Source organism: Falco peregrinus, chromosome 1, assembly GCF_023634155.1.
Source record: "Falco peregrinus isolate bFalPer1 chromosome 1, bFalPer1.pri, whole genome shotgun sequence".
Lineage (NCBI taxonomy): Eukaryota > Metazoa > Chordata > Aves > Falconiformes > Falconidae > Falco > Falco peregrinus.
This window is the reverse complement of record NC_073721.1, coordinates 79,205,794-79,233,614: the sequence shown is the minus strand read 5'-3', so window position 1 is coordinate 79,233,614 and position 27,821 is coordinate 79,205,794. Positions and strand designations below refer to the sequence as shown.

At 45.6% G+C, this 27,821-nt stretch overlaps 1 protein-coding gene across 1 annotated transcript; it reads right to left on the bottom strand.

Annotated features, from left to right (window-relative positions):
• Window positions 1–27,821, bottom strand: TTC9 (tetratricopeptide repeat domain 9). The gene is made up of 3 exons (XM_055789740.1): window positions 27,298–27,821; window positions 6,343–6,525; window positions 1–1,149 (listed from the first exon to the last, which is right to left on the bottom strand). Exons 1-3 carry the CDS (start codon window positions 27,665–27,667, stop codon window positions 1,070–1,072), a joined length of 633 nt encoding a protein of 210 aa, XP_055645715.1. The 5' UTR covers window positions 27,668–27,821; the 3' UTR covers window positions 1–1,069.

Genomic DNA, 27,821 nt, shown 5'->3' with positions numbered 1-27,821 from the left:
TGGGAGAATCAAGACCTCAATCCAGTGTACTAATAATACTTAGCACTGTACATCACTGTACTGTTACTTACAAACATTAACTAATACATCCTCACAACACCCCTGCGAGGTAGGGAAGTATTATCCCTAGTGTACAGATAGGGAAACTGAGGCACAGAGAGGCTAAGTGACTTGCCCAAGATCACACAGCAAGGCATTAGCAGAGGCAAGATAAGAATGGAGATGTCTCTTGTTCCCAACCCCATGCTGCCCCCCACTAGACAATGTTGTCTGTCTGGACACGGGGAACCCAAGAGGTCCCTTTGAAAAGCAATGCCTAGACTTGTTGCCTATTAATAATTTTTATTTGCCTTTAATGAATTATTTCACAGTTTTTCCCTCATACTGTACACCACGCTTTCACAGTCCGTTCAGTGTTCTGTGGTAGCCCACAGCCTTCTTCTCCAGCGCTGGGACAGCTCTGCAGGGGGTTTGTAGGGTGCTCTGTGCTTTCATTAAGAGGATGTTTAGAAACAGTTTTCACTGGCATTAGACTGGGAGCATGTGAGCTCTCACTGGAGACTGATAACACACACTGGAGAAGCAGGCAGAGGGAACTGATGGTAAAAGGGCATTTGCCATCCCCTGTGAAATGACCAGCAGCTCTCTTAGTTTCTTAGCTCTTCCAAGCTCCATTGACCACTCAGAGCAGAAACTGTCTCCAGCTTGCCTGGTCAGGAAGTCGTTGTTCTGGGGTTGCTTCCCTAACAGGTAATAGGCAGTCAGCTCAGGACCAGAAAGGTCCCCCAGCATTGCCTACTCCAGGTGTGTGACACTGTCTTGGAACAAGGCTGGCTGTAGCCATTGTGCTCTCCTGCCACGGGGAAGGGGTATTACCACTGTTGGCAAGCAGCTATATCCAGTGTCTAAGTCTCTTTTTTTTTTTCAAAACTGGGATTCAATGAAGAGCAAGGGGGAGTGGATGGATGAGGAGATGAGGATGAGGCAGAGCAAACAGGAAAATCCACCAAATGAGTTTCTAGGAAGGAAATGTTCCCCCTTGGGCACTTCAGCTGAAGCGGCTTCATTTTCACAAGGCTTCTTTCTCTCTCTGGGAACACCTGCTGAGCTTCATCTCTGTCAGCTGGATATATCGTATGACATTGGTATCTGCAGGGAAAGAGCACACATGTACGCACACATTGGTTACAACTCCCTGTGGAAGACAGACACATTGCACCTTCATCCCTGGTGCATCACCTGGGGAGCAACACGGCTCCCACACTGCCTGCAGGAACAGCATGATTTGAAAGGTGCTCTGAACCAAACCCTGCAGCTTTGGTTTTGGAGAACCTGACCCAATTTGTGCTCGCCATCCCTGTTGCGCATGATCTTGCCTCAGCTAGTTTTTATCTTCTCTTTGATTACTCTGGGTCATCACAATTGAATTTGCACAGTTGAAACTATCCAGGTCATCCCTGCCTGTTCTTTTGGAACAGCACCTTCACTGGTTTCCCTTCCCTCCGTGCCTGCATACAAGCCCCTAAAGGCATTTTATGTACGGTTATCCTCTGCCTTTTTGCCCTCCTATTCCTTTTACAGCCTATTTCACTCTCCTCTTATTTTCTTATGATGAGTTGAATTGGGAAATGCATCCTTCATGTTCTCTTTGTACCCTTGCTTTCCTTAAATTTCATATTTGGAAGTCCTTCCACCATGACACTCTATCTGCATTTTGGTCATATGCTGCATACTGCCTTGGTCTATCCTGTCTAATGAAGTTCCTAGGGGCAGGGAACCACCAATTCATCCCTGCAGAAAGCTGTGAGGTCCCAGCACTGAGCAAGTGGTAAGCTGAGTGCTCTTTTTCCTTCCAGTACTTCAGTGCATCGACACAGTGTCATGGTTTAACAGAGACTCACACGTGAGTTTTGCTTTACCACCTGGCCTCAGCAATGAGTGAAACTGCTCACCCTGAAGCACAGGTTGATCTAAACAAGCGTGTCTCCAGACAGACCCCACAATTCTGCACTCATGGTCAATCCTTTCTCAAATCACATTGGTTTACTATCATGAGGGTGACTTCCCACACACATGCCACCCACATAGTAGCAAAAGCCATGTGGTATCAGAAGCAAGCAAGAAAAAAAATAGCCACTTTCACTTATGCATTGATTGAAAAATGGTTGTTTTCTCGCAGCCTTACTCAGCCAGCCAGGGCCATCTTAGTCTATTTAAGCCATTAGATCCTCAGAAACTAATCTGAAGCACACTGCAGTCCACAGTCAGAGGGCAATCCTGTCTTCTCCTCACCCAAACAGCAATGTGCTCCAGTCCAGCTAGGGAAATGAGAAGCACCTGGCTTTCAAAGAGATGAACAAATTACTAGCAACTTGTCCAGCACTAGCAAGTGTAGGTATTGCACCCACCAAAGCAGTTGTGGATGCAGTTTCCTTTAAACATGAGAAGGGGACATCTCTATTGTGCTCTCAGCCACAGCTGAAACAGTGGGAGACAGACTGTTCTCTTTCCCTTCACACAGAACTCCCCACAAACACGCCATGGGGTAGCAATGGGCTGAGGCAATGCTGTTGTGACTTCTCAAGCTGTCTCTGGCGGGGTGGGTCTCCCTGCTGTCTTCTGCAGGTACAACTGCATCATCCTAGTCAGTCTGGAGGGTGGGATTCAATGATTAAGTTATTTGCCCCACCTGGGGCATTCTTAATGAGCCAAGGACTTCTGCTGTTGTCAGACAACGTGCACCAGCATCCTGGGCTGTTTGTGCACCAGCATTTCATACCAGCCCAGCACATTTTAAAAGCAGCTTTCTTAAAAACAGAATTGGTTTCAGTTGTGCAGCCTCAGGGAGTAGACATTCAGTTGAGGGCATAGCCCTCAATTTTAGCCCTGAAATAAAATCAGTGCACATGGCAGGGAGGTGGCTAACAGCTCCTAGTGGTGTAAGGGTAGGGCATGTAGCCAGGGCAGAGCCCTGCTGTGCTGCCTGCACAACCCTGCAATCTCTCTGCTCTGTGCCTTTCCAGGCTTTGACAGGCTGTGGTCTGGGTACCCGTCCCCGCTGCTGCGGTTTGCACTTTGGATGTCTGCCTGGCGTGGGTGGCAAGTGGTAGCTGGGAGGGCACATTAGGGAATCCCACCTGCCCAGGCTTGCAGGGACTCGGCGTCTGGCTGAGGGGGGTGGCGGTGGGTTTGGTGCATAACTGGGCTATGAAAGGCTGGCAGCTGCCCCTAGCTTGCGGGTAAGGCAGCTAGCTGCTGGCAGCACAGCCTCACCTGCCTGGGAGATTGCCACACGCCCAGGAAGCTGGGGGCAAAGCAAGGTGGGAGATGCTCCCATTGAGAGCTAGTTATAAATCTGGGCATGTTTGGGGATGTTGTGCTTCCTTCCTTCCTATCTTACCAAGGAGGAATAATAAGAGCAGCACTCCATTTACAGAAGTGGAGCCCCTGTCTTTGTCTTTTCCATCAAATACTATTGCACCACACTAGTTCTGCCTGCAGCAGTATTTCAAAGCTACGTGTAAATGTTAATGAAGAGAAGATTTTCATCTTTCAGTGAGGAAGAAGTGATCCCCTTCTGCTGATGTGGAAATAACAGGCAAGGACAACTCAGATGGGGTCAGACCTGTACAGAGATGCCGGCAGAGCTGCAATAGGAACATGTCCCCTGGCTGTTAGGACCGTGCCTGTGTCCTTGGTGCAGAGTGGCCCTCTGCCATTTTAAAGGTAATTTCTGCTCCTCCCTGTAGCTTCACAGCTCAGGTGCCCATCTGCTTTGCAGACACTGTGGCCTGGGTTTTGTTCCCAGGACTTCTGAGTGACAGGGATGCAGGAAGGCAGCTGCGGAGCTCAGCCACGAGCCAGCTCCATGCAGCATGGGAAATCCAGCTTGTATGTGCAGCCCGCATGATGTCTGACCGTGAGCTTTCAGTGCGGGGCCAGCAGAGACAGCTGTGGGTGTTTGGTATTACCAGGCCAGATGCTGGTTCAGCCTCAATCCCAGTCAGCACCTACCCTGACGATGTGGCCCCACCAGTGGGAAAAAGCTGAGCAAGGCTGGAAGGTCAGGTGTCCATCTGGCTGCCCGTGCTGCACCAGCCTCTGACACAGAGTTCAGGGTGGGCTGCATGTATGCTTTGCACAACTTAACTGTGGCTTCCCTCTCCCTTGGTGAGGAGAGTTATACAATTATCTTGTGTTATTTCCATCTGCTTTTGTGATTTTTGTTTGGCGGTAGCGTAAGAAATCAGGCCAAACCGAACTTTCACCCTTAACAGACAGTAAATAGCCATAAGGGATTTGCTGTGCTGACAGCCCTTTAGAAAAGTAAAACCCTTTGCTAGCTAATTCCTCTTTACCATTTAAAATCTCCCCCACCAAAGAGAATAACTGCCAGTGATTTGTGCCAAAAACATCCTTATTAGAAAAAAAAGAACACACAGAACATGACTGTAATAATGTCCAAGTGCTTTTACCAGTGAGCCTTGTGAAAACTCAGATAAAGAAAAACAATCAGATTTTGCAGATGGAAACACTGAAAGTGGAGAGACTGACTTATTCCTGTCTTGATATATTTTGTTATATTCGTTAATATATATAATATATATTATATAAATAAGATATATAATAATAATATATTTTGATATATATCAATAATTATTATAATTCTTGATAGTGTTACCTGATTCCTGCTACTGTGTTTTAACAGTCACATCCTTTCTTACTGTATGTATTCACTTCTTTCCCCCTGAATACCCTTCAGGTTTTCCATAATCATAAATAAAACAGTGGAATAATGGCCCTGAATGGTCTAACAATAACAGGGAAGAGTCTCTGATGCAGAGCTGAAGGCCAGAACTGTTTTTTTGTATACATTAAGGGCCTTTGGAGACACTTTCTGGTATGTTTTTGCAGCAAGCTGTGGTATTTGAAGCTGTTGCTGTTGAATAAATTAGTATTTATTTCAAGAAGCAGTGAGGGATACCAAATAAATAGTATCGGGGCAGGAGGGGAGCATAGAAATACATATTTAAAAAAAATGGAAGCAAAGTGGTTCAGCTAGAAGGACTGTTTCAATTTGAGCCTAGTCAGACCCTCAAGGTTGGGATAACTTCTTATTTTCCACTGACTATTTTTCTCTTGCATAGGCTTCTCCCTTCCCTGGTTCTGGCAAGGGCTGAAAGCAGAAGGGCACACTGCGAACTCAAATAGGCTAAACTGAGCTTTTAAGCACATTTGCTCAGGGAGTGTGGGGTGCACAGCTGTGCTGTCAGACTGCCTGGAGCCCATGACCAAGCGTGACAGATGGGACCAGGCACTCTTAGGGGAGGTGGAAGAGGAAGGAGATCCCAGCACATCCCCAAGCACACCCTCCCTGGTGCTCCTCCAGGGCACAGCCACCTCAGGAGCCTTGCAGAGCCAGTGCCTGTAGGACATCAAGCACAGCCAGCTCTGACAAGCCTCCCTTGCGTCCTCTAGTTCAATGAACATCAGCTCCTGTGCTCTGCCAGGACCCAGGCTCGCTCCTGCTTCATGACCAGTTCTCACATCCAGGTGGAAGAGCTGCTCTGTGAGGTTTTCTTTGCACATGGCTTCTGTTTTGGTTTCTTGTGCTCCTTTATTTTTTCTTTGAGTATTACAAAAATTCTTTTTTAGCAGAAATGTTTTAAGCCATAGCGTGGTTTTATGTCCCCATTACTATTTGAAAAATAAAAGCACCATCTCTGCATTGTGGCCTTCCACCCCCTGTTCTGAGGCTGAGGAGGTTAGCGTAAAGCGGGTTGCTCTGGCAAGGATAAGTTGTTTGGATACATAATTTCTTTGCTGTCCCAAAATGAAATCTTGGGTTTTGACATATGGACGGACAGGTACTTGAACTGGCAAGTGGCTGATTTCACAGTGAAAGTTGAAGCACCCTGATGAAAGCTTTGTGAGTGAATGTCTGTCTCTGATCTAACTACAATACTAACCCTTTACTGAGATGGTGGAAGGCATGGCTACTGAGGTCTACAAATAGTCCCCTGGCTTTGCTAAGGGGAAAAAGCTTTTTCTCAGTCAGGAAATGTAATGGTTGGGATAACACTCTTCCTCATCCTGCTTTCTTCTTCAAAAATAAACTAGGGAGGGAAAGAGAGGCAGGATCCCCTCCACACAGATGGCATTCCAGCAATATTGTCATCTTCAGGTTGTGCTGCAGCCTCGGCAGTAGAAGAGGGGTACAGCTAAGGATACAGTGGGTCATGCTCATCCCTGTGGAAATCAACACAATCAAGTCCAGGGACACGCTGAAGCTCATGAAAAGTGCTCAATGCAAAGCCACATCCCCGCTCCCCCTCCCCATACCTGTCGGCTGGCGGGATCTTGCCTCTTTCAGGTAGTAGAGGGCCTTGTTGAAGTCACCCAGGTGGTAAAATGCCACTCCTGATCGGTAGAGTGCCTTGAAGTTCTCACCTTCTTTCTGAAGCACTTTGAGGCAGTACTCCTTGACTCGCTCGTAATTCACCAACTCCGCCTGGAGCAGGCAGGCTGCAGGGGATGGGCAGGATGGGGAGACAGACAGACACAGGAGAACGTTAGTGCTGTGTTATCTCCCTGCTCCTGAAATCTGCATGGGGGAAAAGAGCAGCTTAGGTGAGGGAAATTCCTCAGACCTGTGTTTCAGAAAGGGTCTGGTCATAGGGATTGTTTGCCAGACCCGATTGTTTGCAATTGAAATACCAATGCTTCTATTTTTGGCATTGCAAAATGAAGGGATTGTGTTTGCTCCAGGGAGGGGGAGAGTGTGAGAACATAAACATCCCTTCACAGAGTGGGAATGCTGAATGGTCTTGTGGCAGCTACTGGCTTCATCTGTAGTAAAATCACTTCTCCGTCTGAGGGCTGGAGCTCAGGAAAGTACAAAAAGGCAGTCACACTTACCTGACAAGGAAAAGAGGGACTACAGTGGATCAAATTTTGTATTTGGCTTAATCTAAGGCTGTTACATTTGCAAATAATATGTCATTGTCTTTTATTCAAGAGGTCCTGTATGGAGTTCTGCTATATGAAACAAGAAGGGGCTCCGCTCTGCTAGAGAATGCACTGCTAGCAAACCAGAGACACCTGGAGTTGTAGGAGAGAGAGCACATGTGCCAGGCTGCGTGCTTCCTGCGAGGTGTTGCAACACAAGCTCATTGCAAGAGGTCAGTTCTGCGGACCTCCTAAAGGAAAAGGTAAGCACAGTGAAGCAACAGCATGCTGAGGGCTGTACGCTGAAGAGCAATTGTTGCATGAATGTCAAGTTTCTGAAGAAAATTCCCATAGTGAGTTTCCCGCAACTAGGAAAGAAATAAAGAGGAAAGGGGGAGATCCTGGGGGCATGCTCTACAGCTGTTTGTGGCTTCCTGTAGCGCTCACTCTGGTGGGCTAAACTTGACTAGGTGTACAGGGCATTAAAAATAGTTTTGGGAACACTGACATAAATAGGACACGGTGCAGCCACAGTCTTTGGGGAAATGCATAAAGTTGTGCTGTCAGCAAGCCCACCTGATGCTGCAACCCAAGGCAACTTTGGGAATGACACCATTTGGGGAAGGGGGAAGTAAGGCAGGATGCTGCTGCTAGGATCAGTTCAGAGGCTGGCAGTGGTAAGTGCCAGGGCATGGAGAGAAATTTCCCATGGCAGGTGGTGTTACTCAGTGTGTCTCTGGCAAGGAGACTCACTGCTCCTGGAAATCCAAGTTGTCACGGTTCAGGTGTCACCAATGAATAGCCAGACTTCATTTTTTTGCATGGTAACTGCAGCCTGCACCTGAGAGGATACAATGCTGCATTAGGCATATGATACAGTTTTGGATCCCATTCCCCTGCACCCCTGAAGTAAGCTGTGCACCCCTTCTGTATCTCACTTTATATTTCATGAGCAGCAGTTTGGCTAGGTGACCTCCACATATTCCTTCTGATCTAAATTGGTCCAAGTCATCATCATGTCCATCATATTAACCATCAGTTAACATGGATGGAACACATTCCTAACCCAAGTATGTGTTTAAAGCTTAAATAGCTAGCTGGGAACAATCATAAACAGGCTTTTTTTACCAGTAGAGAACTGATGGTACAGATGTGTTGAGCAAGGACTGCAGAACTAGCCCCACTGCTGCTACATTTGGTTGAGCGATGCAGTAATTGCTGAGAGCTTCGTTCCATTTGCCTTAATGATGGACTTTCAATATATTTTAACTGCTCCTGCTATCAAAGTGCATAGGTATTTCAAAAGCATCTTGTCGCTTGCTATTTGATTGCCAGTTAAAAAACACATATGTTTCTAAAAGCTTAGTAGAATTTCCTTACCCAGAATTTGTCCCTTCCTATTTGTCAAACATTGATTTTTCTCACTCTGTTTCTAATGGAGCTTGAAATTATTGTGCCTTGTTTTCCTTTATTTTTCAAAGCTATTAAAAAGATGGTTGTGTAAATTTACTGCTGGCTTCACAGCCCTGGGAATGGGATTGCTTTGTTTATCTGCTGACCAGTGGCATGTACAGCAGTGGCAGTAGCTTTCTGCACGCTGCCAATCTGATCCAGCCTTTTGCGTCCTGAGAAACTGCCTTTCAGTGCAGCCGGGGGGATGGGGCGTGGATTTGGATTTCAGTCTCTCTGTTCATTTACTACTTGGTATTTCCAGTTCGAGTCACAGAAATTACTGTGAAAAATGACAGGCAGTCTATTCATGTATATTAACTCAGTAATTCCATATTGGACTTGCTTCATGGGTTGGTTTAAAAGAAAAGAAAAAGTCTCCCACAGCCAGCTAATTCATAAATCCAAATGGGCTTCCAGATATCCAGCTGGGTTCTTTCTGTGACTCATACTCACAGTAAAGATTCTGCAGGGCATCCCCACTAACCGTGCATAAAGCAGAGAGAAGTCAGTACCACATGGCTAGCAGGAGAGACACGTGTTTATCTGAACAAAGCGAGCAGATGGATGTGCAGGAAACGGTTCTGCTAAAAGAGCTGGCCATTTGGAGAGCCAGCGTTGGAAGCGGCTGCTGGAAATGAACCTGGAGGGAGTATCTCCCTTATAAATATTTACAGGTGCGTGCTTTCAGTTCTTGGTGGACTGAAATTATCTTAATGGACTGTGATTCTGTGCAAATATTGAGGCCGTTAGTAATTGAGCTTTCAGAAATGGGAGAGACATGGAATCCCTGTACTTCCTACCTAATGCAGTCAGGGGAGAATTGTTTTGAAAACGTTTTCCTAAACAGACATGTGCATCTCTGGCTGGGAGTGTTTACCACATCAAACACCTCATCACCCCCCTTCTTAGTTCATAATGCACCCGCAGTGAATCCTTCTGAGGAACAGACGTCACTCAGACTGCATCGAGAGGTTTATGAAGCTCCTGCTGCTGCTTTCTTGAAAGTGAATGGGCTTGATCCCACACAGCACCATCTCTAGTAGCTTGCTGGCCATTAGAAGGGTACCCTTTACATGCAGATGCAAACCTATAGTCAACCATTCCCTGCAGGTCTTGTCATTGTAATACAGCATCTGGTGGCTACATGTCTCCAGCCTAGAATGCAGGGTGTCCTGCTTTCCCGCAGCTTGTGATGGTTATCCATCATACTTGCTTATCATTCTCAATTTGGCAGCTGATTTACTGTGTCAGCTTAAGCAGTAAGTAACTCCTAATTTTTGAAACCATATATGTCACATGGTCATGAAGAGTCCCTGCCTGCTGTAAAATAAGCCATTTTAAACTATCGGGTGACAATTTTTAAGTTTTAATTTGTGGACTCGATCTATGCCAGCCAGTTCCATCAGCTGCAACAATCGGAGAGGTGCAGTACAGATTTGGTACCAGTAGATAACTGTACCAATAGAACTAATTTGTGTGACACTGTTCAGCACAAGGGTAGGCAAAACAAAGATTAAAGCCCCTGTAGAGATAAAACACATCTACACCTTTAATCGTAACCAGTAGCGGTGGTTAGCAATGGGGGGAAGCTGTAACTAAAATCCTGACAGCTGAGGGTTTTGGATTCTACTTTAGTGCACCCTGACTTAATTTTGAATTCCAGAGTGTCTTTCAAAAGGATATCTAGGCTTGATAGGTGTGAGAAAGGATCCATGACAGCCCTTTTCTCCCAAAGGTTAATTACTTTCATTGTTTAAGAAACATCGCTATGGTTCTACACTGATTTTTTTGTTTAGCTGCAATTACCAGCCACTGGCGCAATTAGTAGCCACACCTTTGCTACCCTGAAAAGCTTGTGTTTCCTTGTTGCATTGGTACTCTGAGATTCTGGTCAAGTCACTCCTTCATCTTCCCTTTAACAGCCTGCATAAAGAAGTGCCTGGAGTCTCTTACTAAAAAAACCCCTGGTTTTCAGCTTTTCTCACTTTTATAGCTGTTCTTTGAGCCCTCAAAATGAAGTTCAACTGAAGCTGTCTGTTAGCATCTTACTAGAGAAGCCTCTTCTGTATGAATACCTCTGCAGGTTATGCGTATAGCTCCATTTGGCCCAAACTTCTGGCTGCTAATTTTGGCTGAGCTAAGAACTAGGTCTGGAAGTAGGATGTACAGGTTTTAACATGGAGATTTGGAACAACAATATCTAAAGCCTTGCCCACCTGGCAATTTTCACCAAAGGGTAAATCTGTGAGCCAGAACAATCCTCCAGACACAGTTTATACCGGTGGCTAAATTCCCGCTGTAGGCAAGGCTCAAGACCTCTCCATGTTATAGAACACTTAAGAGAGTGAGCCAAATTACTGCGCAAGCAATGTTAGCATATCCCTTCCCCATGGCATGTTCCTTGGGCTCAGCACACTCTGTTAGTCATAACAGGAATTCATTTGCTGTTGTTGAAAATGTTCTTGCCCTACAGCAGTATCTTGGGTTGCAAGTTCCTATTTCACAACTCCTGTCTTGTTCACAGTTCTCTGTCACCCAGGTAAGCCCGTAGTGCTGCCTACTTTTAAGACTGCCTTGTGCCTTCCACTGGAGGAGTCAGCTGCTCATAACTTCGTTAGTTTTTAAGTTTTTGGACTAAAATATCCATGTGAAATGTCTACCTTTGATGTCTGCTTTTGGAAAATGTCAGCCAAGACTGTTTGGGTATTTTGGAGAAACAGGCTAGGAAAACATATATTTCCCTTGTTAAAGATCTCTGGTGACTGTCTCTTTGGATTTGTCTCATGCCCTCTCATCATTTCACTTTGCAAACTGTAATCTGGCAGTTATCATTTGTGTCAAGCAGGTGCCTTCTGTTATCCCCAGGGTAATGTATAGCTGGCCAACTGATAACCTTCTGAAAATAAAACCAGTATAGTACTGCACGTAGTACTCCATAGAGGTGCTTTAGAATTCGGTACCCAAATCCTCTGAGTATTCAGTCCACCCCCGGCACGATCTGATCTAGGAAAAAGTGGGGATTTGGGAACTTAAGAGAGCAAAAAAATTCTCTTATTGGGTCACTGGTCACAGGAAGAAAGAAGAGCAGAAAGTGGAAACCAAGCTGAGAGGGGTTGTCTCAGTTATGACAGAAAGGCAGGGAGACTGATGCTTCTTGCAAGGAGGAGGCTGGAGCTGAGGGCCACGTGGGGACAGAAGCACAGACCCACTGGGGTGGGGAGATGAGGTCTGTTGAGAAGACAAAGTTTGGGGGTAGAAGAGGAGTTTAGAGTCTGGGACAAGGTGCTCGGGACATAGAGACGCAGTGCTGCCAGCTTGGGGACCAAGAGGAGCATTTATATAATCATGAAATCCAAGCAGAACCTAATCTCCCTAGGTGTGTATGGCAGCAGCCTCTCTAGCAGATCACTTAACCACAATCGTATTCCTGCTCTGAATCATCTTTTTCTCTGCTGGATATACTCACCAAGGGATACTGGGCTGCAGCGCTGAAAGCTACTCCTTGCAAATACCCCCTGGAGGCTGGAGCATGTGTCCTGTGCAAGAGCTAATAGCAAGTCATGTGGCTGAACCACTCATGTACCCATGCAAAAGGGTCTGAATCCAAACCACCTTTGTTTCCCACCCTTTAGACTGTAAAAACCAGCTTGTATTGATTGATTTGGTTGCAAAGCAGAGAGAAGTAGCTAAACCCATTACTGCTTAAACCTGAAGTAGATATTCCCTCTTTACTGTACTTGTTCTTGACTCCACCACTGGAGTTTAACAGCCTGTGTGGATTATTACTCCTAAGCAAGTGCTAGGTACTCTAACCACTACAAATTCAATGTGCATTTCACAAACTGACAGTGACATTCCCAGAAATAACCATAACTAAACTCTGCAAGGTACTTCACTTTCTGATATGATCTTGCCCTAAGTATAGCAGCCCACAGCTCACTTACAATCTATTTAAATTGCAGGAAGATGGTGTGTATTCTTGCTCTGGTTCTACTTTGGAAAACATATGATTGATGCTTTGATATTACTGCTTCAGGGCTTTATTCAGACATTTGATTAAGACCTTTATACATCATTGAACAGGCTTTGTTCTCATATCTCTTTAAGACTCAAAATAGTAGGACAGGCTAGGAGAGTCTCATACTTCCGTTATGTCAGAAGGCTTAGCATCCTTCATAGAGATGCTCTTCCTCAGAAAAGATAAAACATGATAGTAGTAAGTTCTGGTTTGATTAAAGTGTTTGGGAAGAAAAATTATTGGAATATAACAAAAGGAAACAAACAAAAAAAAAAAAAAAGGAAAAAAAAGAAACAGAAAAAAGAAAACCAGGAGGGGAGAAAAAGGAATAATGTTTGTCTTGGAATAGACAGCAATCTCCTAACCATGCTACTAATGGATGTATCGTTAATCTCTCCATGCTGCAGTGTAAATGGTGTTTACAGAAAGCGCATGGAGCTTACGGTGTCCACTGTTAGTAATTTAAATTATAATTAACTTCTAAAATAAAACAATTAAAATGTGTCCCATATGATTGTGCTGAAAATGTAAAGGGATATCTTGGATTAAGTGTCAGCTTGGACTGAAACTAGTGTAATTTTCATGTACAGCGTAAAAATATCTGGACTACTGGAACGCTTATCCAAATTTCTCTTAAGTATTGGTTATTGGTCCTGAGTGTGCAGGCTGCACAGGCTACGTGTGGATGGCACAGCTCAATTTTGAAACTATGTTTTAACCTGTCTTAAAATTTCAATCCAGATTGGCACTAGAAGGAGCCAATATGACATGCAGGAATGTAAGAAGCCTACACCAAGGAACAGAGCTGAGGTGGTAAAGCTCCATGTGTGCTGTGCCTTTCAAGAATGCAATCCAGCATTCCTCAAAAGAGGATGTTTAAAGCATCTTTTTTTTCCCTGAAAAAAGCTGCATGCAGTTTCACTGCTAGGCTGAGACACTAATTAGGATCTGCAGTTTCCAAACAATCTCTTCCATGAAATATTTCTTCTCTTTCTCTATAGTCCAAGCTTGCAAACAAAAAGGATTTTCTGGCTTCTCACCAATAAAAAGCTAATTATAGACAGCTTGATAATGTCTGGCAATAATCTGAACAGCTGACTCCAAGTTTCTGGACAACCTTAATGGGATGAAAAGGGAATATCAGAATGACAATACAACTTTCCAGCCAGTGGCTCTCATTTATTCCTCTCCAGGTACCAAAAAGGCCTAAACATGCCCGTATGTTTCTGCTTGAGGAGAAACGTGTGGAAAATTAAAATCCAAACCGTATGACAGGTTGTCTCTCTCCGTAGGGAGGGATTAATGCTAAATGAGGTGTGGATCCATAAATGTTTGGAGAGCACAAAGAGAAGCCACGTCTTCCAAGTTGCCTTCCCCTTCTTCTCAGCCTGCCTCTCCATTTGTAGACAGATACCAACCATTCCTCCTGACCCTGCCACCTTGGCCGTGCTTTCCTTCCAACACATAGCATGGTCTCCCTCAGTTCTCTGCTGCTCCTGAGCCCTTCGTACCTCTTCCAGAAGAAAGACCCTGACTTCACAGTTCCAATTAGCTTTTCTAGGAGAGGGACAGTAGTAGTGACTGCAGTATGCTGATGCTTCCACCATCATACATTTTAAGATGTATCTAGCAGTTCTTAACGGATCTGCTGAACCTGCCTGTCAGGCTTTTTGTGGCTGGCAGCCCACCCTAGGACTCTGCCTATCGCCATCCCTTGGAGGGCACAGGGCTGATAACAAGGAGATGAGTAACAGCTAATGTGAGCTGTCAGAACAAATCAGTGTCACTTCAGTCTGCAATAGAGTAATCAATCTTGAAGTTAAAGGAGAAGCAGTAGATGTTACGTATGTTGGCTTTTACTCTAGTCAAATGACAAACTTAAGTGACATTTTCTTTAGCAGATTGAAGGAGCACAGTCTAAATGAATAGACTTAACTCTGTTAACAAAGTGAAAGACAATATTAAGTAGAGTTCTGCACTGATCTGTCCTATGCCCCATGGTATTTGGTATTGTCAATAAAAGCCTAAATGACAGACTGCAGACTGCCTCATCAATCCACAGAAAACACCAAGATGTGAGGAGCTGGCCTCAGTTGGAAGACATGGGCAGAATTGCAAACGATCCCCACAAACTGGTGGTGTCCTAATAAAAACAGGATGCAATTTGACAGGGGCAAGTTAAAGGTCCTACAGTTAGGCAGGAAAAAACCCCACTGTGTAAGTCCAGCAGGGGAACAGCTGGGTGGAGAATTCTGCTGGAAAGGATCTGAAGAGTGATGAGGATCACCGGCTCAAGTCAACAAGGCTATACTGTTAATGAAAAAAAAAAAAAAAGCACACTGGCATGTACGAAAAGCCATTGGCAGACACGTGAGAGTACAGTGTCTCATTTTGGAAGCCAATCTTGAAATAAATTGCGGATGTAATCCATGGGAGGACCCTGACAGTAACAAGTGGTTCAGAGAAGTCAGAATATAAGCCTTCAAGATGACAGTGAGGGAAGGTAAGTTAACAGCATTCATACATGTAAAAAGAAAAAAACCCACCTGTAATGCAAAGAAGGGTATAACCAGGATACAACTTGTTGTTCGTGTACTTGGGAACTAAGAAGAGAGCTTACATCTCAGCTAGAAGAACTTTCTAGCAGTGGAGAGTGACGCACTGAAAGAGACTACTTGGGAAGGATCCTAGCTCTGCAAGTGTTTAAGAGCAGCCTAAGCAAATATTACCTAGGATATGTCTTATCTGTACCCTTGTACCATGCATGGGTATGGGCAGAAGACTCTGGAATTGCTGTTCAGATCTGCAGTCCTGTTATTAATTGCTCTGTAACACGCAGAGCATGAACGGTCTTCAGTTCTCCTTGATGGCTGCCATTTAGTGCTAATCCCTGTCGGAAGGTCCTGTCAGAGCAACATCCTAGCCAGATGTGAATATGTAAGTAACAGCAGGCATGAATGATTTCTGCCTTTTCTGTGTGTTTATGTTCCCCTATTTCAGACTTTCTAATTTTCAAAAACAAAGTTCTTTAGAAGTGTTATCTTGAAATGATTCTTAAGCTACTCTAAGGCAAGTTTGTAGTGATTTATGCTTCTTTTTTTGTCACAAATCCAGTGATACAACACTGCAGTTTTCCTTCAAAGGATCAAAGCTTTGAGAAACAAGGAATTTTAGCAAATTTTTCATATGATCCTCATAGCTTCTGTTTTGAAAAAGTATTGTGACCTACCAGTTCCAATAGTTACTGGTCCTTCAAATCAAAACCAAAGGCTCTACTGAAAATTCCTAGCTATGATAATATTAAAGAAGTAGCTAAAACCTAGATGTCAAGCAAACAAGAATTTTGTTCTTGTTTTTTGGGTTTTTTTGTTCAAGCCAAAATCTGCTCTCAGTTGAGTAACAGCAAATCTTTATCCCACCAAAATAAAGCGCTTAAGGTGAAAATGATCTTCATATTGCATCTTCTAATCTCTATGCCTTTGATTTTCCCAGCCAGGAGAAGTAGGAGCAAAGTCTGAGCAAAGCACTGGTAGAGCAAAAGCTTTAGTCAACTTTTAACTACCAGATCATTTTGATTTTATAATAGCTATAAATACTAGCTCTTCCTGCAGCCACATTAGAAGAGGTGGACATCCCTGTTTGTTTTTGCCAAGGCTGTTACTGTTAATCTGCCAGGTTAAATCCCCTAGAGGTTTCCTCCTCCTCTTTATCTAGTAATCTTTGATCTGTCATTATCTTTTAAAATCAGTACTCATCCACCTAGTCGATATGACTTGGGATAAGTTTGGCCTTCAGATCTACTCTTCCAGCTGTTGTTTGGTCCATCGCCTCTTCCTCATGGTTTGCTTTTGTTCACCTTGTGTTGCTTTACTCTCTCACTATGGCACCTTCTCTGCATCGTACCCTTTCGTCTGGCTCCCTGTTGCTATTGCCACCCACTGGGGGAATCTCATCTCTTGAGCCATTTTCACAAGGCAAAAGTACATAGAATTTTATCAGAGATCAGGAACATCAGATGGTGACAACTATCTGGTAAGTGCCTAGAATTCAGCAGCAGTCCAACTCTAACAAGTGCTATCAAATATTTTATTATTCTTACCAGAATATATTACACAGTGAAATTAAGGTCTTAAGGGAATGTTGTTTTTTTTCTTAAACCCATCTGAGACAAGGAGGAGATTTGTTAAAGTACGGAGACATTTTGGAGGAAGCGATGGATTTCAAGCTGCCTTCTCTACTGAAGGGTAAAGTATCCTTTGCTCATAGTGGTTCAGATAACTGACAGCAGTACTGTGAAATGCAGCTGGAACAGCTTGAAGGCTCTCAAATGAAGTCACTGACAGTTGTGCATTGCCTCAAGCCTGGCTTACTGCAGCATGTTCAATTTAGGCTGAAAGCTAGCACTTTATCCTGCACCACAAACAAGGCACAATGACGTGGCTCCACAACATCTGTGTGCTGTGCCCTGTGGTGGCTCACAGTTCACCTCCAGGACACCTGAAAGAGCTGACAGCTGCAGAGTCTGCTAAGCAGGCTGTCTCTGGGGCCACCTCCTTGCGTATTCATACCATCTATAATTGATAGGGACTGAAATGCTTTTGGTTTTTCCTTGAACTCTCCCTGGCTGAAAAGACTCATTTGGCAAGATGGAGAGGTCAAATAGGGAAGAACATTTCCTTCATTAAAATGATAACCCATTCACATGTTTTATCTAGGTCCAGTGTAGCCCAAAGCCTTTCCATTTTAATAACGGTTTGAAATACAGAAAAACCTTTACTGTCTCTGTGGGAGCGATGGAGAGAACAGCTGACAGAATCAAATAGGCAGAGGATGCCCAAGTCAACTGTTTTCTAACCGAAGACAGACAGGTATAAAACAAAGCTCTCAACCTTGTTTTCCTTTAAAGAATGCTCTAAACAAACTTACAGAGGAGAGCGGTTTGTCAGCGACACAGCCAACTAACCCTGGCTGTGGCAGCTGGCTGAGCTTTGGTAGGCGATGTAAAGTGAACTTCAATGTCACCCTTTCGTGCAGCTGGGCCTTTCGTGTCTTTGCCTCTTGCCTGCCCTCCCTTTATACCGTATAAACTTAGCACCACTGAGACATCTGTTTCTCCATCAAATCTAGCTGGCCAACAGGTCTGACAGTTATTGAGAGGGGACTGATGGAAAACATACATGCTTATGACTCATTTCCTTTGGAAATCGGGCTGAAAACAAAGGACCAGAGGGACAATTCAGTGTATTATTTGCTTGAAAAAGTCAGGGTATGAACTGTGCAGGAGCATAAGCCAGTCCTCTAATAAGATGTCTTCTCTTTAATATAAGCTGTGGTAAAGTGTCTCAGATAAAGGTCTCAGATCATTCCCACCCCCTTCACAAACCATGCGTGTGCAATGCATTGCTGGCAGTGGAAGAAGGAGGTAGGAGTCTGTGTGTCTGATCAGGAGCACGTGGAGGGTAACTTCCACCCCAAGTAGAAAACTTGTTTTCAGGCACCAGGAACACCGGAATCATTGTACTGAATAAGGCCAATAATACAATTCTCTGTCTTGACTGTGTCTTTTTGGTTAAGCTAGGGAAGGTGAAGATGTAGTGGAATAATTATGTCGTGGCTAAAGAAGCCGAAATGGGTTCTGTTGACAAGAGTATCGGTCTGTAAGTAGAAATCACCAGTAGAATACCTCAGGAATTAATTTCAGAGTTGAGCTTGTTTAGTGTTTTCTTAATGCCCCTTTGTAAAAGTAGGAGCGCCCTACTGACTGTGAAGTTCTAAGGTACTGTCAAAAGGCACAAGGATGACAATGTGACATAAAAAGAACACAGCAGTAAATTTATTTGGGGTGGAAGTTGGCAATACAAAATGTAAAACCGTGCTCTTTGGGACTACAAAGAAGTTTTGCTAGAATTTGTGAGCTCATGAGCTGGAAACTATAAAGAGGAAAAGGATGTGAATATGCTAGATGATCACAGGATGACTGAGTCATTTATGTGACATGGCTGTGGACAGGGAAATGGAAATCTCAGAGAAATTTATTCGTAAATCCAAACCAGTTAGCAGTGGTTCTCAAGCATGAAAATGGAATACTTGCTTTACAGTTTTTATCCTAATACAGCAGTGAATGTTCTGATTAGTTATGTGTCTAAGCCTTCTTTTCTAACCTTATTAGGTTCTTTAACTCCATGATACCTTCTGGCACTGTAGTCCAAGTTAATCAGCCCTGGGTTTTAAAAATTATTTTGTATTAAACTATTAATTTAATTTACCCAACCCCACCCCATGAGCAAAGCTCCTGAGCTGCCTCAGTTTGAACTCCATCACAGTAGTCAGAGAATGTAAAAAGGAAAATTACTACATTTTCTTTGTACTTCCAGTATAGGTGAGGATCTTATGCTGCTCTGGTTTCCTTGCAACATGAATGCACTAACATGTCTTAAGCAATTAATCACTGCAAAGCATTTAAGAGCATAGTAATCTAGGATTTGAATTATGCTAGTATTAAAAAAATATGGTGACTAAAGGAGTTGAGGCTTAACTTTGCACCATGCTGTTTGATGAGCGAATCGTTGCTACAGCATGGGGCAGATATTCTGATCTGATTCATTTTGAAACGCTACACAAGAAAAAAGGCGCCTTTACAGAAAAATGGCTAGGGCTGACTTACAATGATTTTCCAGAGCGTCATAACAGACTCCTTCCCTCATCATTCTGCTTCTGGATGGGGTGATGACCTCCCTGGACAGCTCCTGTTTGGGAGAGGCTGTGGCCATTCCACAGACTTATTCCCTGAAAGTGTGGATGAAACACAATCTTTCTGCCCTCTCCCTCTCTGGAAGCAGGCACAGGGCAGAGCAATGTGAATTCTCACAGCCTCTTTCCTGCTTGAAAGATCCTTCTTTGTATCATAAAGATGCTTTTCATATCAGGGTGAATTTGTGCATTAGATGGCGACTGTAGGAACAGCACAGCGCACTGGAGGCAGACATTTGTTAGTCACATCAGCCCAGGAATAGCCAAAGGAAGCACTAAAGGTCTGACATAAATTTTTAAGTCCCAGACACTTCCTCTGCTTTTTATTTGCTTCCAGGAGTAAATTTCCTCCCTCACATGCTACACTGGGGAACGTGCAGGGCAAGGATACCCCACTGCTTGTTTTGTATTCTCCTCTCCACCTGCTTCAGGTAGTAGTAAACAGCTCTGCTGGCTGGAGTCAAGACTGAAGTCTTTCAAGTTGGGAAAGACCTCAGATAAGCAGCGTCCAGCTGGGCTGATTTGAAATCAGTTTTTGCATGTTAGGCTAAGCCTTATAGATGCATCAAATGGGTAGCGAATTTCTACCGAGAGGGCCCTAAACCCCCTTGCTTTACAGAATAAGATGACTTATAGCAAGATAGATACCTCACTTGAGTTTCCTCAGGTAGGTAATGAGCTGTTTACATGTCTCTGATGTGTCCATGTTAAAGTAACACCCAAGGTGTGAAAACTGACAGTTGCAATCGGGGCATCACAGGATCTTTGGAATCAAAATTTGAGGAACACTGGTTTGGCGGCTCTGGTAGCTGACCCAGCTGCTCCTTTCCAGCAGCTCCCAGGCAACTAGATCAACGGCCAGATTAGCAGAGTTTTGCTGCCTGCCACTCTGATACGAAAGGAGTTGCTGTTGCCATCGATGCAGAACAATCTACATGACAGCCCCCTAAACTGGCAGCAAGTAAATGCAATGGGCAGTGCGCCTACTGAAGAAAGAAAGGGAATACTGAGCAGTGGCTAGGAAAGTACTCGCTTTAGTAGGGCAGACTTGACCTGTCAAACATGGATGTGCTGGAGAAAGAAAAATACTGAGTATTTCTAAAGATTAATTCATGACAATGCCTTGCAACCAACAGTGTCCTGTATCCTGAAGGGCTTAGGCAGCAATGTAAGGGTGGTTATTCTCTGCACCTAGGAACACGTACAGAGTTGCAGTTCATGCCTTGTTCACGGTGTTATCTGAGTGAATAGGACTGAGATGTTGTGATAGTCAGGAGCTTGTCAGACAATTCTGGATTCTTTGGCAAACAGATCCACAACTGCTAGAGGTGCAAACAGCACAAGATTGCCTTTTTTCCCATGACTCCTGTTGGCTGGGAGGCTGTTGCAGAACCATTCAGGGGTGGTGACTTACACAGCCCAAGGCTTTCAAGATGAGTATGTGCTGCTGTGATGAGCAAAGTTGTGATCATGGCTGCGCAGGACAGGCATGTATTACAATTCGTGCCCCTGATCTGAAGAGTTGGTAATTTTATCACTGTGAATGACAAAGGATGTGAAGATACAGAATATAGTCATGTGCTTGCACATGTACACACCATTGCAGAAAGGTGCTCCTCCTTTTTATACATAAATAGGTAACCAGCACCAACTGACTGGCTTCCAAAAGGTGTCACAGCAGAGATGGACCTTGAAGAGAGCCAGGAAGGGCAAGAAGGTCCAACCTGCACTAATATACTGCAGGAAAAATCACCTCAAAGGAATCAGGCACAAGGCGCTGTGCAGCAGAGTATGAGAACAAAGGGGATGAGAGGGCCTCACTGGCAGAATGGAGAGATGGCGGAAGCCTGGGAAGGGACAGACTTTGTCTGGGAGGTCAGAAAGTCTAACGTAGCTGTGTTGCATCTGGGAGAGTGAGGAATTCGAAGGGTAAAGACACAGACTGCATAAGCAGCCCTGACTCCTGAGCTGAGAAACGTGATGGGAGAACCGGGTGCACGGGACAAAGCCAAGGAGAAGCAGATGGTGCTATCCAGCCTATAAGCCTCAGGGCAACAGCATGTCAAGAATACTGGAGAGTGGGGAGAATGGAGTGGATTTTGAAGTAAAGATCATGACATTAGCTGTTGCCTATGGACAGTAACAGATGAGAGCTCTGGCACATCAAGCTATGACGGATAAAGATCATTGCTCCCAGCTGTTGCTTCTGCCATGGGTTATCAGAGAAAGAAAATGTGCTGTGCCTGACTCATTTCCATGAATTGAGGAGTCCTCCTGTGGAGGTCTAAGAGGGTGTGACTCATTGTGACTTTTGCTGGAGGAAACTCTAGGAAAGCATTTCAGAAGAGGATGGAGTAAAGCTGACAGGATGTGCTACTACAGAACTCTCAGAAAATATACCAGTGTTGTCAAGGCAGAGAACAATCAGTACTCTTTAGGTAAACAAATCAACCACTGCTCTGTTCTTGAAGAAGCTTTGTGATTTTTGATGTCTTTTGCTTCATCTCCCATGGTAAGCAGTAGCTAGACTTGGATGTATCTGAATTCACCAAGACTGCAGCTCCTTTGCGCAGTTTGGCCAGGGGATCTATGCTTTCTCAGTACTCTTTTTCAGGCAAATGATGACAAGGTCAGCTGGGACAGGCTTCTCCTCATGCAATGGGAATTAAACAGGTGGTAGAAGTGGCTGCAAAGAACACCCCCCCCCCCCCCCCCCAAAGCCTCAAGTTTTGAAAAGGCTTGGGAAGGACAGTGACATATATAGAGCAAAATGCATCTCCTGCCTCAGCAAGAGAGATGCTGTCAGACGTGCATCACTTAAACCAAGTTTGGTGGCACCTTGCCATCCTTTCCCTTCCTCCCTCCCACCCCCCAGCATCTGGATATATTTCCATCCCATCTTTTCAATGCACAAGAAACTCCACGAAGAGGGAGAATTTTTTTCTCCAAAAGGAAACAGGTAAATCTCCTAAAAGGAAATAGGTAAATACTGAGTATTTCTAAAGATTAATTCATGACAATGGCTTCAAACCCCATTTCTTTCTTAAATACATGTCAGGGTTTGGGTCTATCACTAAAACCCCACACATAGTCATCTGTGTTTATTCTCTGCTGCAGCTGCACCTACCTGGAGCAGTAAGTGCATCAGGCTTGTAAAACAAGATATTCCCATGCACCCTGGCTGGGTAGATGTATCTAAACCAAGAGTGCTGGGTAACTCCACCCTCAAACCACGGAAGTGCAGACCACATCCTGCTCTGTTTGTGCTGCTGTCTTTCCCACCACACGGCATCCTCACAGAGGGTGTTTTTTGTTGATGCAGCGCATAAAAAAAACTTCACATCAAGCAACAATCCAAAACTGCTTTAACACCCACAGCACCATGTGTCCTGGTAGAGTCTGTGCTTGTTAATGGCTATATACTGGGGTGGGATTTTAGCAGAGACTCCTTGTGAGGAGTCCTAGTGGGTGGTCAGTAGAGACAAGTTTTACCAGCTTTTCTCATGTTTAGTTATATTTTTATTTGGATTAAGCATTATAAATATTTTTACTTGGATTTCTCAGTGTGACTACTCGCCAAAGTCTGCGCAATTGGTGATGGTTGGGGGTAGTACCTGTGCCCCAGCCTAGAGCCCGAGGCTGCCAGGAGGTTCCTACGCTGCTGGAAGTGCCATGTTTTGTGGGACTGTCGCTATGACCTTCGCATAGTCATGAATGGTACCAGTGCACATTTCTGCCGGCATAGGAGGCCAAACCTCATCATCCAAGCTGAGATGTATCCTGGATGGCTACATTTTTTAATGCTTTGTGCAGGTATGTGTGCCCTTCTGCCAAGACTCCTACAGTAAACTAAACATACCTGAAAGGGGATATAAACACATTACATTTAATTTACATTCATGTAATTAACAAAGCCTTACAGTACTGCCAAGACATCATAAACGCAGATGGATAAACGGAGGTTCAATGAATGGAAAGATTTGGTGAAGGTAACACAACTGGTTAGCTCACGGAAGAGGAACTGGAAACCCAGATCCCCCAGTGCCACTCCTCGTATACCCACTTCTCCCTCTGGTTCTGTTTCTCCTGCCAGGATTAGCTCTAGCATTTCCGCGTGTTTCGGAAAACCAACAAAGGTTTGCTTATCACACTGCAACACTCCCTCACCAGAAGAGCTTAAAACTATGCTTACCCTTGGTATTTCGCTACTTTGGAACGACTAGGACTTGTTTCTCTCTGCAGAGCAGACATAGTCCTTTTGATCCTGTAAACTTTTAGGCAGTAATGCTGGAATAAAATAATAATTGTGTTTAATGAGGGTAATGATTGCATTTGCAGTAGGTAAATGATCCCTACCTGCATGCAGTACATAAAGCATATAAGCTTCTTCCAGATCAAGAGCGGGAAAGGAGGCTAAGATCTGAGGGATATTTGGCCAGGTTGCTTTTCCACAGGCATTCTTCATACATTCACCTTTTTTTAAAAGAACGCAGACCACTGACTTGGGGGAAACTCAGTTGGATGCACCATCAGGATGAGATTGTGGTCCCTGTTCTTTCTTTTTCAATAGAGCTGAGAGAGGCAAAAAGAGGTCAAGTGGCTTCCTCAAGGTCAGAGACCGTCAGTGAGTCATAAAGAACGGACTGTTTGCCTTACAACCCTGCATTCATTCTGCAAGGCTCTATGCTGCTGGTAGGCTTTTTCTTTGCCTACCCTAGCAATTTCTGGGAGCCTTGACCATGCTGCTGCCCTTGCGTCTGGTGACATTTACCAGAGACTTGTGGTAAAATGCAGAGAGGTATCAGCAGGCCTGTGTAAGAACATGGTGGCACTGGATTCTGCAGATGTGAGGAGGAGTCCCTTTAAGGCAAAACTCTTGGAGCTTAAACTGAAGCTTAGCTAGCAGCTTAGCGAAAGAAATGTGCACAGCACTGCCAATGGCAAGTGGTGAAAATCCTAGGCCGATTTCAAATATTTAAAAAAAAAAATCACAAGAATTTAAAACCCAGCAGATCTGGGATCCTTTGAAATGGGCTAAATAGTTCAGGTTGTGGGGGTGCTACACAGCTCTACCTTAGAAAACACACCGAATATTTTGGGGCTCTGATTAAATACAAGAGCTGGCCACCCCACCTCACAGTATGAGAATTGCCTGCTGAACATACTCTACAAAAGAAGCGGAGCTAAACAAGAATCTGTGTGCATGGCTGTGCCTAAATTTACATTCTGCAAAGCAATAAAGGCACTGAACAGTTTAGTGTTTGCCCACATGTTCTTACTCATGTAATCAGTCAGATTCAAAAAAACAACCAAACAACCCCAGCCTTCGCCCATGAGATTGCCCAAAATCCCCTTTGGGTGTATATTTCTCACCTACTTACTTGGCTTAGTGCGTTATTTACCTATAGTGGATGCTCTCCCCTGACTGGTGTGCTGCAAATAAACAAGAAATTGTGTGTGTGTGCATCTATATTTGTGATGCAAAACATCTCTGACAGGTGGTTGTGTGGTGGCCACATGCAAAATGACAGTGCAAAAGCAAGGTGGGCTTCATAAATGCCAAGCTTAGAGAGTAAGCGGAGGTGCTAAAAGAACTTGCTAATAAGGACACTCAGATGACAGCTGCTAATGCTACCGGGTATATATCAGAGCTAAGTGAAAAACTGCTTTCTCTAGAATTAACATGTACTCCTGTTATGCTTTCTGCACTATGCAGATTTATTTATTTTAAAAATAGCTCTAGGCACTCATTCAGTGTATAGAAGCAGAACTCCATGCATCTCCTGTCCTCCCCATGTCAAGTAACACTGACCTCAGCTCTAACAGCATGTGCTGGTGCCTCCGCTAGCACCCACTGTGTAAAGAAACTGGTGGCTTCCGCTGCACCACACTTAGAAAATAGAGCCCCACTGCTGCACCTCTTCAAGTTGCTATTAGAAAGGTATACCAATTATTATGGCATTGCTGGGGAAACTCATCCCCCCTCTTCCCTTCTCTTCAGATACGAATTCACAGATCCTCCTGCTAGAATGGGAGCTCTGAGACTGGGCTAGGAGTAGCAATGCTGCAATTTCAGTTTAACTGCACACTCCCCTCTCCAACGTGCAGGGCATTTCTTTAAAATTGCTTGCAGACAGCTCTGGAGACACACATGAAGCCACACATTTCCAAGAAAAATGCTGTTCTCTGCTCTGTGCGTGCCATCTACTGAAAACACGTGACAACTGTCTGTGTAAAATGACAGCTTGACCTGCTGTGAGGTTATCTCAGGAAAAGCACTGCTTGCAACTCCAGGGTTAATTATACTCATCTCCTCCTGTGTTCACGCTGGTTAAATTTAGGAAAAAATCTGTTCAAATCTAGGTTAAAGATGGAGCATGTTTCTCACACTGATTGATCCTGCTGACAAGATCAAATATAAACAACCGTGAAAAAAATTCCCCCCACAAACCCCAAATGGTAAATAAATGAGCTGGACGATGACCATTACACAGGCCAACTCCGTCAGCAGGAGCAGACACATTTCTAGCAAGTGGAACTTGTGTACTCAGCAGAAAGTGCCACAGAAGCAAATCCCATCCAACCCTCCCACTTCATTTACCTTCTACCTACCACATCTCATCGGTGCCTAGCAGAGATATTGCTCATCAGTACTTTTTCAAGCCCAGGAACTCACCAAGCTATACTGTTCAGAGTATTATGGGCTCTTTGTATATAACCCTGCCAATCTAAATGATCCTTGCCAAATACAATAGGTTTTAATAAACCTGTGAACAGAAATTTGGAGAGACAAAATTACAGCTGTGCAATTGTGGTACTGCTCAGGAATCTCACCTGCCTCTCCCTCTATGCAATTTCAACAGGCTTTTGAGGGAAGAGTATTTGAAAACAAGATGAAAAGGGGGCTAAGTTGTGCCCCCCATTACATCCCAAAAGGCATGTCAGGTATAACAGACTGGCATATATTAAGACAAGAGGAAATGCTGGCTTGGTGTTTCAAACCATTCGCTTTATTCTGCCTCTTTTTTAGCGCTAGGCAACAGGAAACAAATCTAACCAACTCTGTCTGGAAAGCCCAAAGCCAAGTGATGGTGACAGCTGACACACTAATGTCCTGATTTTTGCCATTTTCCCCCTCAAGGACAGAAAGGCCAACGAGTGACCCTTCATCCTTCTGGAAAACAGCAGAACTTTATTAACGTTGTTAGTTTGTGCACCTTGTCCAGGTTATGAACGTGCTCTTCCCTGTATGTACCCAGGCACAAGTTTTTGGTTTAGAGGTGCGCTTTCAGGCTTGGAAAGAAAAAAAATCCATGCGCTGCTAGGAACCAAAAATAACCTCTGATCCTGCAGTTCTCGCTTGGGTGAAGTTCCTTGAAGTCAACGGGAGTTCTGGCTCCGTAAGGACTTCAGAATCAGACTAACAAAGTAGTTAACCCCCCCCCAGCCCTCCCCTCCGTCCTCCTGCAGCACTTGCTACCAGCTGGCAGGGAGCAAAGGGCGTGCTCCCCTGCTGACCGCCGTGGTGACCGGCAGTTAGTGGGAAGCCAGCGCTGCATTCGCTTTCAACTTTCCTTGCTAAGAGGCCAACATTTTTTTTGTATCCAGTACTATTTGGAGCTACTGCAGTAGCGCCCAAACCCTTCCCCTTGCTTACACGAGATGTGGCAGCAGGAGTCTCTCCCTCTGTGCTACTGGTAATTACAGGCACCAGAAAGGCAGCTGTGGCGGAGGGGCTGAAGGACACATCTGGGGCTGAGGGGAAGCGCAGCATGCAATCCCGGCCGGCTGACGAGCCACATTTCCCCAAGTGCGCTCCGCGCGCCCCACGCCCATCACCTGCCTCCCGGGGGAGCGGCCGGGCAGGGCGGGGGCCGCAGCCGAAGCCCGCGCAAGGGGCGGCCTGGCCGGGCGCCCCCTCCCCAGCGCTCCCCGAGGCAGCCGGGCGCCCAGCCGTGCCCGGCCGCGCTGCTGTGCCGAGCGTGAGACCGAAAATAAAAATGGAAGGCGGCGGAAGGGAGGGCGACGAAACGAGCGGAGAAGCGATGCAGCGCTGTTCTGCGGAGGGGAAGGGAGGTGTGTGCGGTCGAGGGGGGACCCGCCGCCCCACGCCCCGCGGCCCCGCTGACCTGCCAGGCTGTTGTAGCAGTCGACCTCGATGGCCTCCACCGCCTGCCGCTGCTCCTCGCTGAGCCCGGCGGCGGCGGCGGCGGCGGGAGGGCGCTGCCCGGCCGGCTCCTGGCTCAGCAGCAGCAGCAGCGCCTTGAGCTCCAGCAAGGCGCGGTGGTACTTGCCGATGGCCTCCCGGAATTTCTTGTCCTTGTAGCACTGCGCCCCTTCGCTCTTGAAATCCAGCGCCCGCCCGATGAGCTCGCCCGGCTCCGCGCTGCCCGCCGCTGCCGCCGCCCGCGGCTGGGCTCCCCCCGCGGGGCCGTGCCCATCGCCCGCCCCGCGGCCGCCGGCGTTCAGCTTCCCCGCCGCCGGGCTCGCCCGCTCCATGGCCGCGGCGCCGCCCGGCTCCCGCGCCGCCCTACGCGGGCGATGCCGCGGCGCCCGCCGCCGCGCTGCCGGCCTTGCCCCCGCGCCGCTCCCCGGCTCCGCCGCTCGCTCCCATCCTCCGGCGGCCGCCGCTCCTCCTCCCACGCCCGCAGCC

Coding starts and splice junctions, on each gene's coding strand:
- TTC9 (XM_055789740.1), bottom strand. CDS start 27,667: ATGGAGCGGGCGAGCCCGGCGGCGGGGAAGCTGAACGCCGGCGGCCGC. Junction 6,526..27,297: donor CTGCTACAACAGCCTGGCAG/GTCAGCGGGGCC, acceptor CATCCCCTGCAG/CCTGCCTGCTCCAGGCGGAG. Junction 1,150..6,342: donor AAGATCCCGCCAGCCGACAG/GTATGGGGAGGG, acceptor CTTTCCCTGCAG/ATACCAATGTCATACGATAT.